The 16,473-nt window shown below is 37.0% G+C and overlaps 2 protein-coding genes across 2 annotated transcripts in view; one reads left to right on the top strand and one right to left on the bottom strand.

Annotated features, from left to right (window-relative positions):
- The window catches only part of LOC107736138 (C2 domain-containing protein 5-like), a 30,422-nt gene extending 23,716 nt beyond the window's left edge, over positions 1-6,706 (bottom strand). Inside the window, exons 1-8 of the mRNA XM_016547632.1 lie at positions 6,468-6,706; positions 5,453-5,549; positions 5,243-5,329; positions 4,989-5,160; positions 4,813-4,908; positions 4,480-4,635; positions 3,819-4,023; positions 2,426-2,547 (exon numbers count right to left, since the gene is read on the bottom strand). Coding sequence (XP_016403118.1) covers positions 2,426-2,547; positions 3,819-4,023; positions 4,480-4,635; positions 4,813-4,908; positions 4,989-5,160; positions 5,243-5,329; positions 5,453-5,542 — 928 coding nt within the window. The 5' untranslated portion in view covers positions 5,543-5,549; positions 6,468-6,706. The remainder of the gene's footprint in view (positions 1-2,425; positions 2,548-3,818; positions 4,024-4,479; positions 4,636-4,812; positions 4,909-4,988; positions 5,161-5,242; positions 5,330-5,452; positions 5,550-6,467) is intronic.
- Positions 6,707-10,330: 3,624 nt separating this feature from the next.
- Positions 10,331-14,675, top strand: LOC107736127 (troponin I, slow skeletal muscle-like). Its single transcript, XM_016547623.1, has 10 exons — positions 10,331-10,341; positions 10,484-10,502; positions 10,760-10,795; positions 10,902-10,943; positions 11,108-11,239; positions 11,878-11,967; positions 12,054-12,236; positions 12,639-12,761; positions 12,848-13,030; positions 14,574-14,675. Coding segments are annotated over exons 1-10 (912 nt in total). The 5' UTR covers positions 10,331-10,339.
- Positions 14,676-16,473: the final 1,798 nt, after the last annotated feature.

The following is a 16,473-nucleotide window of genomic DNA, read 5'->3' as shown; positions in this document are numbered from 1 at the left end:
CCACACTGCGTCTGCACTATAAGTGAGCTGCACAGTTCACACAGGAATTGTCACTTGCACAATCGAGGCAGTGTTGCATCGTCACTAAAGTTTATAATTTTCATTTCTTTTTAATTCTTGCCAGTGGTTAAACACAGCACTTGCGCGCTCTCCTAGAGGCGGTGCGCTCATGCACAGTGCACACTCAAAGCGCGCACACATAACGGCAGGTTCACACATACTCTTGCTTATATTTATTGCGTTTAAACACATCTATGAAAGATTGTATTACTGTACTGCGTAAAAAGAGAATCACAGTGCTCAAAAAGCATTTTCAGTAACAACGTTTGGATTTAAAAACAAAATGGATAAATGTTGTTTGTGGTAAACAGCCGTGGATCAGTGGCGGACTCGATCCTGTGTGAAAGCACAATTTGAGTCCTTGCTGCTTCTGCACCACTTACGTACTGCACATTGACTGCATACGCACTGCAAACGGAGTCAGTGTGAACCTGGCGTAAGGCCGCCTCACATACAGCTCACAAAATCAGGCTTGTGTTGTGTGTAAGATATTGTGCAACAATTGCCCCATTATAAAAACAAAAATGCACTGCATGATCAAACATGTAGGTGAGATAATTATATATTTTTGAAAAATGTAAAAAAAGAAAAGAAAAAAAAAGCCCCCCTCCACCCCTCAAATCCCCCCCAAAGAAGTCACCTAAGAGGGGAATTCCCCCCATTTTCAAAAATGAAATTCAGGCCCTGAATGAATGTCTGTAAATATCCTGACTGGAGCATCACTATAAATAATTCGACATGATAAAAAGAAGGCTTCAAAAAGATCGGTATCAGTGATCGGTATCGGCAGATACTGCATCCTGTGATCGACAATCAGTGATCGGCCCAAAAAATCCTGATCGGAGCACCCTTAATATTAACCTTACATCTGCTTCACAAAAATACCTCTTCAGAGGCCACATGTTAAAGGGATGGTTTTCCCAAAAATTTTAATTCTGTCATCATTTACTCACCCTCATGTCATTCCAAACCTGTATGAATTCATTTCTTCTGTGGAACACAAACAAAGTTATTCTGAAGAATGCTGAGAAGATGATATTTTGAAGAACAACACTGAACCTCATCGACTTCCATTGTATGGAGAAAAAAAAGACAGTTCTCAAAATATCTTCTTTTACGTTCCATAGAAGAAAAATAAAGTAATATAGGTTTAAAACAACATGAATGAGGCTAAATAATGACAGAACTTCCATTTTGGGAATAAGTGACCTATTTTGTATAACAAACTGAGGATTTTGAATAAAAGCAAGTAGTTTGCATCCCTGGAAAGATAGTGAAAAATAAGTAGACAAACATGCATAAAATAAAAAATGAAAAACAGAACTAAAGTCCTTTAGAAGGGGCTGATTCACATAAGGAAGGCATGGTAGAGTTGATTTTCTTCACAGATTCCAAATGTACAAAATACGAGATCACAGCCTTGAGTAAAATAAAAATAAACATCTCACACACACAGATAAAGTAATAATGAAAGGACAACACAACAAACATAAATGAATTAAACACAAAATTAGACCAAAATAAAGAGAGACACTGGGCCCTACACCCTCTGCCTCTCTGCCTTGACACCAGGGTCAGTCGCTAATATTGATTAAAATCAAGGTCCATGGAAACACAAAATTAGACCAAAATAAAGAGAGACACTGGGCCCTACACCCTCTGCCTTGACACCAGGGTCAGTCGCTAATATTGATTAAAATCAAGGTCCATGCAGAGAGACAGAGAGAGTCTGGTAGAGTGCCAGAGGTCAGGTGAGGTTGGGTATCTTACCGGTTTTGAGAAAGAAAGAAAAAAAGAAAGAGTGCTGACTGCTTGCTGCTGAAAGGGTAGAGCGTGTGAGGATGTTAAGAAGAGAGGAAAGCGCTTTATGGTAGTGGGCAAAAACAAAAAAAATGGAGAAAAAATAAAATCAAACACTGTGAAAACCAAAAAAAAGAGGCAGGACGCAAATGAGATGAACAAGAAGCGTGTTTCAGCCAACCAAAGCACAACGCTTTGATAACAAGGGTCGACTAATGCCTTCACAAGGCCAAAATGTAAAATTCAACAACCCTGCCTGAAAAAAAAGGTACGTACACAAACAACTTAAAAACACAGAAGCCAACCGACACCTCTGATTGGATATACTCTTTGAATGACAGCTGAATGCAGCTTACTCATTGGTCAGAGGCATTTTTAAGCTGTAAACAAGGTTGCTTTGGCAGCTGAAGGAGAGGGGGGCTGGTGATGTCATAGCTGTCTTGCCAATGAAGAACGGGGTGACAGGTCCGTGGCAGGGTCGTGACGGGGTCATGGGGGTCGTGGGGTACCTGCCTACACTGCCTGGCTCTGGGGGCTTCTGAGCTCCTGTGTCTGGGTTTCATACCGGCGAACAGCAGTGTTGGCACAGAAACGGAGAAGCCCTGAGAAAGACGACTGCTCGCACTGTGAACTGGACTGCTGTGTGTGGAACGACATCCGAGAGTGGAAGGAGCAGCCTGCGGAGAGCTACACACACACACACACACACATTCACGCATATTTCATACATTAAACAAACACACACTGTGTACTGTACATTCACAGAGAACGCAAAGACACATATAACAATGACATACACAAACATGCACGCGCACACACCCAAGGCAGACTGCATGGAGAACAGACGGCAGGAAAAGTCCTTTTTGGCTGCATCTCACAACCTAGTGAGCTGACTACCTAGACAGCGGCAAAAGTGCTGTCTAGTTAGGCAGGTCACAGCCGTTCAAACATTCTTAGCTCCCTAGAGGGAACGGGACGAGACAACACAAACACAAAACACAACAGACTCAAGGCAGCAGTCCAGATGCAAAAAACGCCTAGTTTGAAAATGCACAACCGAACAGCATTTAAACTTTTAGCCGTCTGACGCAAACACATGCTGGTGCAGGAGAGATGCAGCATGCAGGAACGCCAAAGAAACAGACAGTAAGAGCAAGAGGGAGATAGAGGACATGCAGGGGAGAACAAGATTGAGGTGTGGTATGTTTGTGTGTTGAGAATGCATTTCTGTAGAACTTATAAAACAGCAACTCATAAAACAAATACACTCACACACCCTCATACTCATTTACGAATATAAACAGAAAACAGAGAGTAATTGTAATTGTTAGATCATTTTAATAAATTATTTAAATAATAACAAATTGCCTTGAACAAAAATGTCTGCTAAAAAAATAGATGAAAATCTAAATCATAATACACTATCATTCAAAAGTTTGGAGTCAGTAAACATGACAGCAAAGACATTCATGATGTTACAATTTTAAATAAATGCTGTTCTTTTGATCTTTCACAATATTACTCTTTTTACTGTATTTTTGATCAAATAAATGCAACTTGATGAGCATAAGACTTCTACAAAAATGTTGCCAACCCCAAATTTTTGAACAGTAATATACATTGACTGAAAATTCAAAACTAACAGCCTCTATTTTTACTTTCATTAAAGGGATAGAAAATTCAATGGATTCATTGTGAATTCTATAATAACCCATATATCATACTGGTAAAAAATGTATAGCCTGAATGCACTGTAAGTCGCTTTGGATAAAAGCGTCTGCTAAATGCATAAATATCACGTTCATTTCTAATCCAAAATTCAATTCTTATTTTCAGTGCAAAAAAATCTAATCTAATGTACTGCAGATGAACTAGGATAGCTGTTAGAAAAAAAGCAGCAATTTCCAAATCTATTTAAAAACGATGCGTGCATATGTGTGTGCGTAGGCGACACTCACTCTTTCATGTCTTTTGAAGGAGAGGAGTTGCTGGGGTATGTGGCTGTGGCAGGGAATGTGCTGATTTTCTCAAGTGTGCAGGCTGTCCCAATAGCACGAACCACAAGGCCTGATTCTCCTTCAAGGTCAAAACATTGTAGGTACCCCACCACTGCATTCCCTCCCATCTCCAGCACCTTCAGACCAATCTTCCTCTGCAATTCACCTACAACAGAAACACAAATGCAATTACACACACACCACATGAAAATATTGACAGGAGTGTCTCATATTGCACATGCACTTATCTCCAGAGACACAGTAAGCAGTCTTCTAGTAAGTCATCTTTTAGCAGATGATCTTATCCAAAGCAACTTAAAGTACACTTAGTCAGAGTAGATCAATAGGCATATACTGTGCTATCCAAAAGTCCTAGATCTAGGTTGGCAAGACTTTTTATATTTTTTTAAATAAGTGTCATATGCTTACCAAGGCTGCATTTCTTTGATCAAAAACCACTATAAACAGTAATATTGTAAAATATGACTACAATTTAAATTAACTGGTTTCTATTTTAAAAATATTCTAAAATGTAATATATATCCTGTGATGAAAAGGATGAATTTTCAGCAGCCATTACTTCAGTCCTCAGTGCCACATGACCCCTCAAAAATATTAGTACCTGACATGAGAAAGAGGAGTCTCTGTCTGGCCTCGTTGGACGCACGAGGGGTTCTGATACGGTCGATCCACTGGTACTCTGGATCCTCATTTACCACAAGCTCTTCCACAAAGCCATGTACCATAATGGCCCGGTAACATCGGGGAATGGATGTTGCTGAAGAAATAGAGAGACAGAACCAGAATGTGAATGAAAATTCATTGAGAATGACAAAATAAAGACAATAAGGAGAGCAAAGCAGGGCAGAAAGTGGAGGAAACAGAACGTCAGAGGGGAGAAAGAAAAGAAGGAGCTACACAGGAGGATATGGAAGCAGATGATCTAGATACTTACTACAGAAGAATTTAACCCCACATGAAGACTGTCTGAAGCGGTTCAGGTCGTTGAAGAGATCCACCTTCACCAGAACGTTGATTTCCCCTCTTATACCTGAACACAAGCATATCATTAAAACAAAATAAGTCAGAACTCTTTAATATTACAGACTAAATTTGCTTGTGGACACACACCATGTATAGTGTCGTAGATGGGGAGCCAGCCAGAAATGACAGTAGCAGCTTCACTGCAGAGCAGTGGATCAATGTCGATGTACACCTTTCCTATGGCATCATTAGCGCTGTATGTGTCATGGTCAAGAACAGTTATCTGCAACGGCTCATCCTGCAAATCCTCATCATCCACCTGAGGGGTAAAGGAAAGATAAACAGAGAGAATAAACTCCACAAAAATACAACCTAAAGCAGGACAAGTAGAAAGACCTTACCTCGAATTTGAACCACTCTGAATTCCACTGAGGATTCAGGGATTTGGGGTACACATCCGTTTTAAATGTTGTGTTTCCAAACTTCACCTGTGGAACGACACTTCATAAGTGCTGCTCTATGATAAATCAAGGGACATACTACTTAAGCAGCATTTTTGATCGAATGTGCATAGCAAAGTGACTTCATTAACAGACTGACAATTGACTGACCTCCACAAAGGCGTCTGTGAGATCGCTGGCACGGTCCATGACAGGCAGGTGCCGCCCGGCAACAATCTTCGCCTTTAACTTCCCAGGCATTATTCATCTATTTAAACATACATAAACACAAACATACAGTTTGCACACTGGATCGAGGCAGAAAACAAAAAATAGACACTAAGCAACCTGACCCACATCCATACACTGACAGGGACGCTTGAAACAGGTGATCACAACAGGTGCCTTTGACAGATTGGAGGGCGGACAGAAAGGCCAGAGACTACAGATGCAGATAGAAAGCCTTATATAAAATAAACACGCACTCACATAAATAATTAGCCCTATATAATTAATATATATATAATATATATTAACATAACATGTTGAACAGAAATAAATATAAATATAATTAACATTTTTAGATTAGATTTTAAAATATTTAGTCAAACCTTGCTTATTATAACATGTAACGTTAGGTACATAATAACAAGATTAGTCAAAGAATAAACCAATTTATGATTAATTTCTCACACATTCCCCAAAATAACCAATTAAGTTACATATAATGAATGCATGTATCTGAATAACTGCAATCACTTTTACGGTTTTTCATGTAAAACCACAGAACAGTTAGACATGAAAACATGATCTTTGCATAATGTTGATGCAACAATTAAAGTAACGTTATACAAGTAATTAAATTTTTGTATAATATCTCTGGGTTGACCTTGTGGTTAGCAGATTGGTACCATTCAGCTTTTGTATATATAAAATCTCCCAAGTATTATATTACACCAGAACACCAAAACCATTTATCGAAGAAATAATTCGATAATAATTCTAATGTAATGAATATACGCATATCTCAGTATGGATCAGGCAGTGAGCAGTTTAGTTGCATTCACATTGTTTATAAATCACAGCAGTATTATATTGGACACAAAGGCGTGTTTATTGAATCATTTTCTTATAAACTGTTCAGCTAAATTAGATTATTGTAGTGTTTTTGATCCTGTCAGCTCACCAGAGTTTCACCTTAGCGGTTCAATCTGACATTAAAGTCTCTCCATCGATCCTCGCGCCGATTAAAACGCTTCTTCTGTCATAATTAGATCTCAGGAAGGCGCATCGTCGATTCCGTGAAGCATTTTGATCGCAATCATATCAAAATTTTTATGTTTATGCGGCTAATTTTAAAAATAAATTCGTCTGTCAGATGAAACGGCGCGCCCAGGATCAGGCGCATCGCTCGCGCAGGTGGGAGGGGCGGGAAAGTCAAAGCAAGCACATCCGGGTCAAGGACATTCACGCCATTCGCACGTGTGTTTTTGGGCCATATGCGTGCTTTTTAAAAAAATACTTTTCACTTTCATCCAAAGTTTTGGCCATTATACAATATCTATCTTTAAATCTTAATAAAATAACTGCACAAATAAGCACTGAAGTGTCCAGGATTAAAAGTCAGAGTCTTAAAACTAATTCCATTGCATTCAGAGCCAAATAAGCCAGTGGATGGTGCAGCCAGGCCTGTTATTAGTCTACTATTATTACACACTGCTACCCCACTGGGTCAAGTCAAGTCACTTTTATTTATATAGCGCTTTATACAATTGAGTCAAAGCAGCTTTACAGTGTAAAAAAGGAAAAGTGTGTGCTGATAATGCAAGAGGACAATAGAAAACAGTCAGTTTATCAGTTATAGTCAGTTCGTTGTTGATTCAGTGACGTCATCATCCAGCTCAGTTCAGCTCTCTTCCAATAGTGTCTGTGCAGTCAAGTCAAAATGTTGCCAGAAATTAAGCGTCCCCAACTAAGCAAGCCAAAGGCGACAGTGGCAAGGAACCAAAACTCCATCAGTGACAGAAATGGAGAAAAAAACCTTGGGAGAAACCAGACTCAGTCAGGAGGCCAGTTCTCCTCTGGCCAGACAAAACCAGCATGGTGTGGTTTAATTCCAGGCTGCAACGCACGTCAGATTAACCAGAGGACTCGTCTGGTTCTCGTGGTCTTGTGCCGATGACCAACGAGGTCTTCACAGGGGATCTGTCTCTTGACATGGTCTCCGCTGACATTCAGAGCTGTAGAGGTCGCCTGGACTGGATACGGACTGGATCCAGGTGACTGCAGTGACCATCTGATCTGGATACGGACTGGATCTGGGTGGCTACGGTGACTTCGGAATAAGAATAAAACCATTGCCACTGCCATTGCGTGATTCACTGCTATCCTCCTGTGTAGCATGTGTAAACACACATACTTTTATAAAGCATAAAGCACATAGGTATACTTGCACCTATTAATAAGTGGGTCATTCAAATATGTGTAGCTCATGTTCATATTATGTTGTAATATATTGGATAAAGTTTGAAACAGTACATTTTTAAAATGTTAAAAAGTATATATTTAAAAAATATTATTAGTTGGACCATAGCCTATTGAATAAACAGCTCTATTAGCAACAGATTTGATTAATCCTCTGATGTTTTGTAATATTAGTTGGTTTGTCTCACATTTTAAAACATTACATTTTGAATGATAAATTACAAAAACTGGTATAATAATATAAAAAAATACATACATATATAGATATATACATACACGCCTAACTGCAGTCACCTTGTTCATGTGAAAACAGTACTATTACAGAGAGACAATAAATAAAAGTATTCAAGTAATTAATATATGTAAAATATCTCTGGGTTCACCTCATTGTTAGCAGATTGGCCCCATGCAGCCTATTTTTTATAAAATCACCAAAGTATTCACTTTCAGAATTATTTATTTTCATCTGATGAACGATAATACATTGACAGCCAATCAGAATCCATCCTGTTTTAAAAAGCTCAAGCATTTAAAGCGGCAAATGACAAAACTGCAGTGCACGCTTATAATAAACAGGATTTTATCATCTGTTTGCATGGATGCTAATATAGTTAGCATTATATTTCTATCTTTATAGTTATCATTCTTGGTGTGAACGGGCCCTTAGGCCTATTACAGAAATGACCCAGTTTGTGTCTAACATTAACTCTTACATAAGCAGGCATCATGTTACCTAAAATCCACACCTGATTTATTGTCATCAAAGACTATTTTTGTATGCATGAGTGTCATCATTTGTGTGCACGCAGTTTGTATGTGTGTGTTAGCGGGATAAGTAGTATGTTTATGTGCTTCTGTTCTAAGGATCAATTTGATATCTCGTAAATATCGGCTTAGTTTTAAATGAACCCTCGGATCAGAGGGGTTTTCACCTCATTGAGCTGACTTGGGTGGAAATGTGCTAATATTGGATCATATATGCCAGGGGAGGCATGAGAGATATTCCTGACACCCCAAGCTGCCGAAACCATTCGCCCGTAGAGTCTGCCAGTCAGTGCCAGACGGACAGGCGAAGCGGCAGAGCAATACATGACCTGGGAAGCAGACATGCCTCAGCTCTCCATATGGAAAGGTTACTGAATAAATAGATCATACACCTTCAACAGAAAGTTCTTCCTCACTGAATCCCAAAGGACTTTTTGGTAAACAAATAACCTGCAAGTAAAAGTTTTGTGAGATTTCTTGACCTTATTGTGGATGAAAATGTGCAACAGTCCAAATGGTCCTGACAGCGGCTTTTGTATTCAAAACAATCAAGAGTCAAGGATTTAGCCGCAAGTCAAGTCACAGTACAGATTGTTTCAAAGCAGCTTCAGAGAAATAAACAAGAAAATAACAGTTTTAATGTGGCAAAGTTCTTCAATTATGAAACGAATACAACTTCACCCATAAAGCATGCTCTCAGTGTCATAGTATCAATAGTGTCATTATTCAGCTCATGTCAGTTCAGTGTTGATTAATCTGGTGGATCTTGATGTGAGAGGACAACAGGGAATGGATTTTTTGAACTCGTATTTTGGCAACAAGCAATGATTTAAAGTCAAAATGCCTTAATAATGGATTTGTTTCTTACAAACACACAGCTTTTTGCTTCACAAGATGTTAATTGATGGACGGGAGTGGTGTGGATTACTTGTGATGTTTTTATCAGCTGTTTGGACTCTCATTCTGACGGCACCCATTCAGAGGATCCATTGGTGTGCAAGTGCTGCAATGCTACATCTCTCCAAATCTTGGATGGCCTGAAAGTAAAGTTTCTGTATATTTTCTTTTTTGGGTGAGCTATTCCTTTAAAGAACAATATGTGTTTCAAACACTGGGATAATATTTTAGGTCCTGGGTGGGCAAATGGTGTTTAAAATTAGAATGGAAGTGAGGTTTGCTTATGAACGTGAGGGTGAGCAGGTGCTGATTGTTCTGACCTATGACTAATGGATGGAGACGTTTGCTTTATGCAATGTCTTGTTATTTGACTGTAATATACAGTATCTGCTTTAAAGAGGTGAAGACTTAATGACCCGCCGTGTTCTGTAATTTACAGATGTGTCTGCCTGTCCTTTTTTGATGTTGGAGTTTTCCTTATACTTACCTGTTCTTTTTCACAATTTCCCATTATAGGATGTGCCGTTTTTGTTTGCTATGATACATTTGAGATGCATATAAAAATGTATTTTGAGTCATATGCTGTTTTAGGCTTTGAATTGCTTAACTTTGTTTACTTTATTTTTATACCAGTTTTACAAACGAGGACGTTCCCAAAGGGAGGTTTTTGGAGATTTTGTCAGGTTTAGCTCACTTTTGGGTACAAATTTGTCCCCAAAATATGGTTAAGTAGGTACACACACACACACACACACACAGCACTCTGGTATGTTGAGGACAGCTGCCCATTCATTCTCATTCCTGTGTCTGTGAGCTAAAATTACAAAGCTGCTGCCTGTCACACATAAAAAAACAATTGTCTCTGTCCTGTTTGTGCTTTCAGAAGCTGTCTTGACCCACAGGCAACACCTCATGTAACAAATCTCTCTGTGTCAGCTACTACTTTCCTAGACATCTCTCAATGCGGATCAAGAAATTGATTTAGTTTAGTATTGTGATTGCAACTAATCGTAATTGTTTGTTTTTATTTTTGTTTTCATATATTTGATTTTACAGGTTTCACAATGGCGGACGAGTAAGTGTTTTATGCATTATTTTTCATGTACATGGCATGAACAAACATCTTTGTATAGTTATTTATTTTATATTATTTTCTTCTCTGTTCTCTTTGCAACCACCAATAAACATAACTTTGATTACATCTAATGAAATTAGAGTAAAGGGATAAAAGCTTTAATTACATTATACAATAATTTTCTGATAAGGATAATGTGATTTATACTGTGTATTTTTATTCCAATTTGTTATTTAATTTTTGTGTATCATCAAAAGCCTCCTACTCCATTGCCCCCTCGAGTGCAAGCCAAGGTATTGTGATTACGATATTGTGAAATATACATTGATTTCTACATTGTTGAATAACAGAATATAATGCATAAAAATTGGGATTAAATTTGTTCTCATTTTTTTTTAGCCGAAGTCTAAGATTTCTGCATCTCTAAAACTTTCCTTGAAGGTATGATAGTGGGGTGTGTGTGTGTGTGTGTGTGTGTGTGTGTTCTACACTTTTTCAGAAGTCAAAAAGTAAATGTACATGTGGCAGATATACTGATTGCCAGTTTTGTTGTTGTTGTTGTTGTTTGAACCTACAGAATGTCTATTTACGTTCTGTTTTCTCAGATCCTTTTGCTCCAAAGAGCCATTGAGGAGTTGGAACAGGAGAAGATCAATCGCGATGAGGACAAGGTGAAATATCTGAGCGATAAGCTTCCACCTCTTCAGCTAACCGGCCTTTCAATGGAGGAGTTGCAGGTTTGTAAAATACAACTTCATCAAGATATACAGAGTGACAGACACTGACCAAAACGCTAGAGAATTATTTATATGTTTCTTTCTATATTTTTAGGAAATTTTTAATAATTAAATTTTTTTTAGTACTTAATATGTTTATTTACATTTAAAATTATTATATTACCAGCTTGAACTCACTTGGCTAATTTAATGTTTCTTGTGAAGCTGGAATCTACACTCTAAAAAATGCTGGGTTAAAAAGGGACAAACCCAAAAAGGGACAACCCAACCGCTGGGTCAAAACAACCCAACCGCTGGGTCAAAACAACCCAATAGCTGGGTCAAAACAACCCAACCGCTGGGTCAAAACAACCCAACCGCTGGATCAAAACAACCCACCCGCTGGGTCAAAACAACCCAACAGCTGGGTCAAAACAACCCAGTAGCTGGGTTTGTCCCTTTTTAACCCAGCGCTGGGTTATATTTAACCCAGCATTTTTTAGAGTGTAGTCTTGCTCAAATTGAACAATTTCTATTTTTTCAGTCACCTCACAGCTTGCATGTTTCCATTTGTGTTATTTTAGTTATTTAGATTTGATAACTTAAATATTATTCACAAACATGCAAAATAGTAGTAGTAGTAATAATTTTGTGTCCAGAAACTATGTCGGCAACTCCATGCCAAAATCGATGTAGTGGATGAGGAGAGATACGACTTTGAGGCCAAAGTGAATAAAAACAACAGAGATGTGAGTAAATAAAATGTACCTTTTCTAAACTTAAACTAATATTAGATGACAGTTTCTGTAATGAACACGGTGTCTGTGTCTGAAAGATCCATGAGCTGAAGCTGAAGGTGCAAGATTTAGGAGGGAAGTTTAAGAAACCTGCCCTGAGGAAGGTGCGCGTGTCTGCGGATGAGATGATGAGAGCGCTGCTGGGCTCCAAACACAAGGGCTCCATGGACCTCAGAGCCAACCTCAAATCTGTGAAGAAAGAAGACATTAAACAAGAGAAGGTACACCTGCATGCTCTAACCCACATTGACTAATGTGTGAAACTCACCAAAAAAAATTTTATTCTGGATGCGATTAATCGTGATTAATCGCTTGACAGCACTAATATGAATATATATTTATATTTTAAAATAAACTTTTTTTTTTTTTTGCATTGTGACATTACTTTCATGACAGTTAAGATCATTGTCCCTCTTAAAACATTTAGCTTTTTTTTGTTATAATTCCTGTTATTCTTAAAGGTGATTATCATTAGATTCAGATTAATTTGTACTTTGGTCATGTCATTTTTTTATGTTTTTATTTCAACTAGTCAACTTTCCATTTGTGTTATTTTAGTGATTTGCTGACTTAAATCATGAAACCACAAATCATAAAAAAAACATGTTAAATAGTAATACTAGTCATTTTGTAATTATAATTTTGTATGTGTCCAGAAACTGTGTCGGCAATTCAATTCCAAAATCGATGTAGTGGATGAGGAGAGATACGACTTTGAGGCCAAAGTGAATAAAAACAACAGAGATGTGAGTAAATAAAATGTACCTTTTCTAAACTTAAACTAATATTAGATGACAGTTTCTGTAATGAACACGGTGTCTGTGTCTGAAAGATCCATGAGCTGAAGCTGAAGGTGCAAGATTTAGGAGGGAAGTTTAAGAAACCTGCCCTGAGGAAGGTGCGTGTGTCTGCGGATGAGATGATGAGAGCGCTGCTGGGCTCCAAACACAAGGGCTCCATGGACCTCAGAGCCAACCTCAAATCTGTGAAGAAAGAAGACATTAAACAAGAGAAGGTACACCTGCATGCTCTAACCCACATTGACTAATGTGTGAAACTCACCAAAACATGAAGTCACATTACTATGGAAGCTCGATTCCACCATGTGATTAAAAAACAATTAATTGCGACTCTTATTATCTCACAATTTTAGAATTTTTTTCTTGCAATTCTGAGAAACTGCGAGATATAAAATCATAACTGTGAGACTTGAAATTCTGAGAATTGGAATTGTGAGACATAAACTCGCAATTGTGAGGAAAAAAGTCTGAACTGTGAGATAAAAAGTTACAATACCTTTTTTATTTGATTTGATTTTTTGATCCCATGGTGGAAAATCATATAAATAAACATAATATATATGAATTAGTGCTGTCAACCGATTAATCACATACAAAATAAAAGTTTTTGTTTGGATAATATATGTGTGTTCTGTGTATATTTATTTATATATAAATACACATATAAATAAATACAATATATAAATATATTTATATATAAATACACACACATACAGCATATATTTTGAAAATATTTACATGTATTTACATGTCTGTATTTATATTCATATAATTTATATTATAAATAAATATATTTAATATATAAACAACATATGTTTATGAAATATATACATACATTTGTGTGTATTTATATATACATAATAAATATACACAGCACACATACATGTATTATGTAAACAAAAACTTTTATTCTGGATGCGATTAATCGTGATTAATCGCTTGACAGCACTAATATGAATATATATTTATATTTTAAAATAAACTTTTTTTTTTTTTTGCATTGTGACATTACTTTCATGACAGTTAAGATCATTGTCCCTCTTAAAACATTTAGCTTTTTTTTGTTATAATTCCTGTTATTCTTAAAGGTGATTATCATTAGATTCAGATTAATTTGTACTTTGGTCATGTCATTTTTTTAATGTTTTTATTTAGGAAAATAAACAGAACACAACAAATAAGCATTACATTACATTTAGTCATTTAGCAGATGCTTTTATCCAAAGCGACTTACAAATGAGGACAACAGAAACAATCAAAACCAACCAAAAAAAGCAATAAGTGCTGTGACAAGTCTCGGTTAGTCTATAACACAGTACACATAGGCCTGGTTTCACAGACAGGGCTTAGACTAAGCCAGGACTAGGCAATCGTTCAATTAGGACATTTAGGTCATTTTTATTAACGTGCTTTAGAAAAATCATTACTGGTGTGCATTTTGAGACAAAACCGAGGCAATGATATATTTTAAGATCAATCAGTGCAAGTTCCTTTCAGTTAAAACTGCTCAGACTTACACTTTAGTCTGGGACTAGGCTTAAGCCTTGTCTGTGAAACCGGGGGATAGTACTTTAAATAGAATATAATTTTTTATTACATTCATGAAGAATTGGGACAAATATGCCTACTTGCTGCAAAAAATGATTAATTGTCCTAAAAAGCATCCTTGACAGGGTTTTTAGAGATTCAAGAGAATAAAGGAAAGGAAAGATATTTTCAGTTTTTCAGTAACTGCACACTGCATTTCTGTTTTGTCAGGTTATATCGACGGAGGTGGGCGACTGGCGTAAGAACGTTGAGGCCATGTCTGGTATGGAGGGCAGGAAGAAGATGTTTGATGCTGCTGGAGGAGGACAGTAATAGGAATGTATATAAGAGTGTACAGGTGCATCTCAATAAATTAGAATGTCGTGGAAAAGTTCATTTATTTCAGTAATTCAACTCAAATTGTGAAACTCGTGTATTAAATAAATTCAATGCACACAGACTGAAGTAGTTTAAGTCTTTGGTTCTTTTAATTGTGATGATTTTGGCTCACATTTAACAAAAACCCACCCCAGATTCCATTCTGAATATAAAAACACTGATAATAGAGTCAGCTCTTTTAAATATGTTAAAGTTTAAACAACTGAGTGAGATAATGAGTGTGTCTATCTTTGTACTTTGCACTGACAATGTGGTGAGCTCAGCTGACTGTAGACCTGAGGATGCACGTATACACAACTCCAAATAAATGCAAGCCTTCACTAAATATAAGCCCGCCTACGTATAAAATTAAAAGGCATTTGTAGAATTTAAACATGTTCAGAGGGAAGCCAGAGTCTCCTGTTCTTATTTTAAACCTTCACAAGCTCATACCAACAGATGGACGGCCCTCATTTAACTTTGTAGATGCTCTGGAATTAGGTGCTGTATTTAGATGTACATTACATTTTAGTGGATTTTTTTTTCTCATTATACAGTTTGAAAACACTATACGATAAATGCAGTCTCATTTAAAGTCTCCACAATTGGAGAATACTGCACATGGAGACTCATCAAATACAATGCTGAATAAGTGACCATTTCACAAAATATTTTTCCACTTTAAAGCAAATGCATGTATGTATTTTACCTTGAAATATCAGTCTCAAAATCATTCTCATGGTACGTTGACTTATGAGACGAATGGCTTGCTCACAAACTACAGTGGAAAATTGTATTAAAGGGATAGTTCACCCAAAAATGAAAATTACCCCCATGATTTATTCACTCTCACTTCATTGATTCACTTCAGAAAGCCTTTATACACCTAGTAAGTCACGTACACCTAGGGTGACCACACTGCTCTTTTTGGTCAAACTACTTTTCGATCATTACCTTCAGCAAGAGTGAAAACAGGAAAACAAAGCCAAAACCTGGATATTTTTTATGGCAATATAGAAAATCTGGCCAGGATGTGTCCGGGAAAAAGAGCATTATACACCTAGGATGGCTTGAGGGTGAGTAAATCATGGGGTAATTTTCATTTTTGGGTGAACTATCCCTTTAATGCAGCTTCAAAGCAGTTCAAGCATGAAACGCATTTATATTTTTTTCAAAAGAAATGTTCCTGCTTCCACTATAAACAAATCATTTACATTTGCAGAACTGAGAATCCTACCGCAGTACTGAGAAATGTTCTTCGAGGTCTTGGTCTAGTTATTTATTACAGCAATGATGCACATTTACAAGCAGCTATTTCTGGAGTCTGGCACAACAGACAGGGATCAGCCTATGTAACGATGGAGTGATGGAACAGAAGAATGATGAAGCTAACATGCCGACAGACAGAAGACTGAAAGGAAGTACATTATCCAATGCTGCAGTCAGACAGTAAACTAATTAATATATTTGCTTAATGCTCATCAACAGGTGATGCTGATATTGATTATATAACAAATAAAACACACTAAAGAAATCTGAAGAAACATTTTATTTTAAGGTTGTTGGTGTCTGCATGAATGACGTATTTGCCAACAAAATATTTGGAAAAATAAATAAAAAACAACTTAATTTTTTTTTAAGTAACACACTATTGACTGTCAGATCTACAATGCATTGAATTTTTTTTTTTTTTACAAAAAAGCCCAGCAAAAAAAACAATAAAAAAAAAACAAAAAACTGCAAGGCAGTAACA

This window comes from Sinocyclocheilus rhinocerous, unplaced genomic scaffold (assembly GCF_001515625.1).
Source record: "Sinocyclocheilus rhinocerous isolate Xijiao unplaced genomic scaffold, SAMN03320098_v1.1 scaffold942, whole genome shotgun sequence".
NCBI lineage: Eukaryota > Metazoa > Chordata > Actinopteri > Cypriniformes > Cyprinidae > Sinocyclocheilus > Sinocyclocheilus rhinocerous.
The sequence above is the reverse complement of the archived record's forward strand: the minus strand, read 5'-3'. Positions and strand labels throughout refer to the sequence as shown.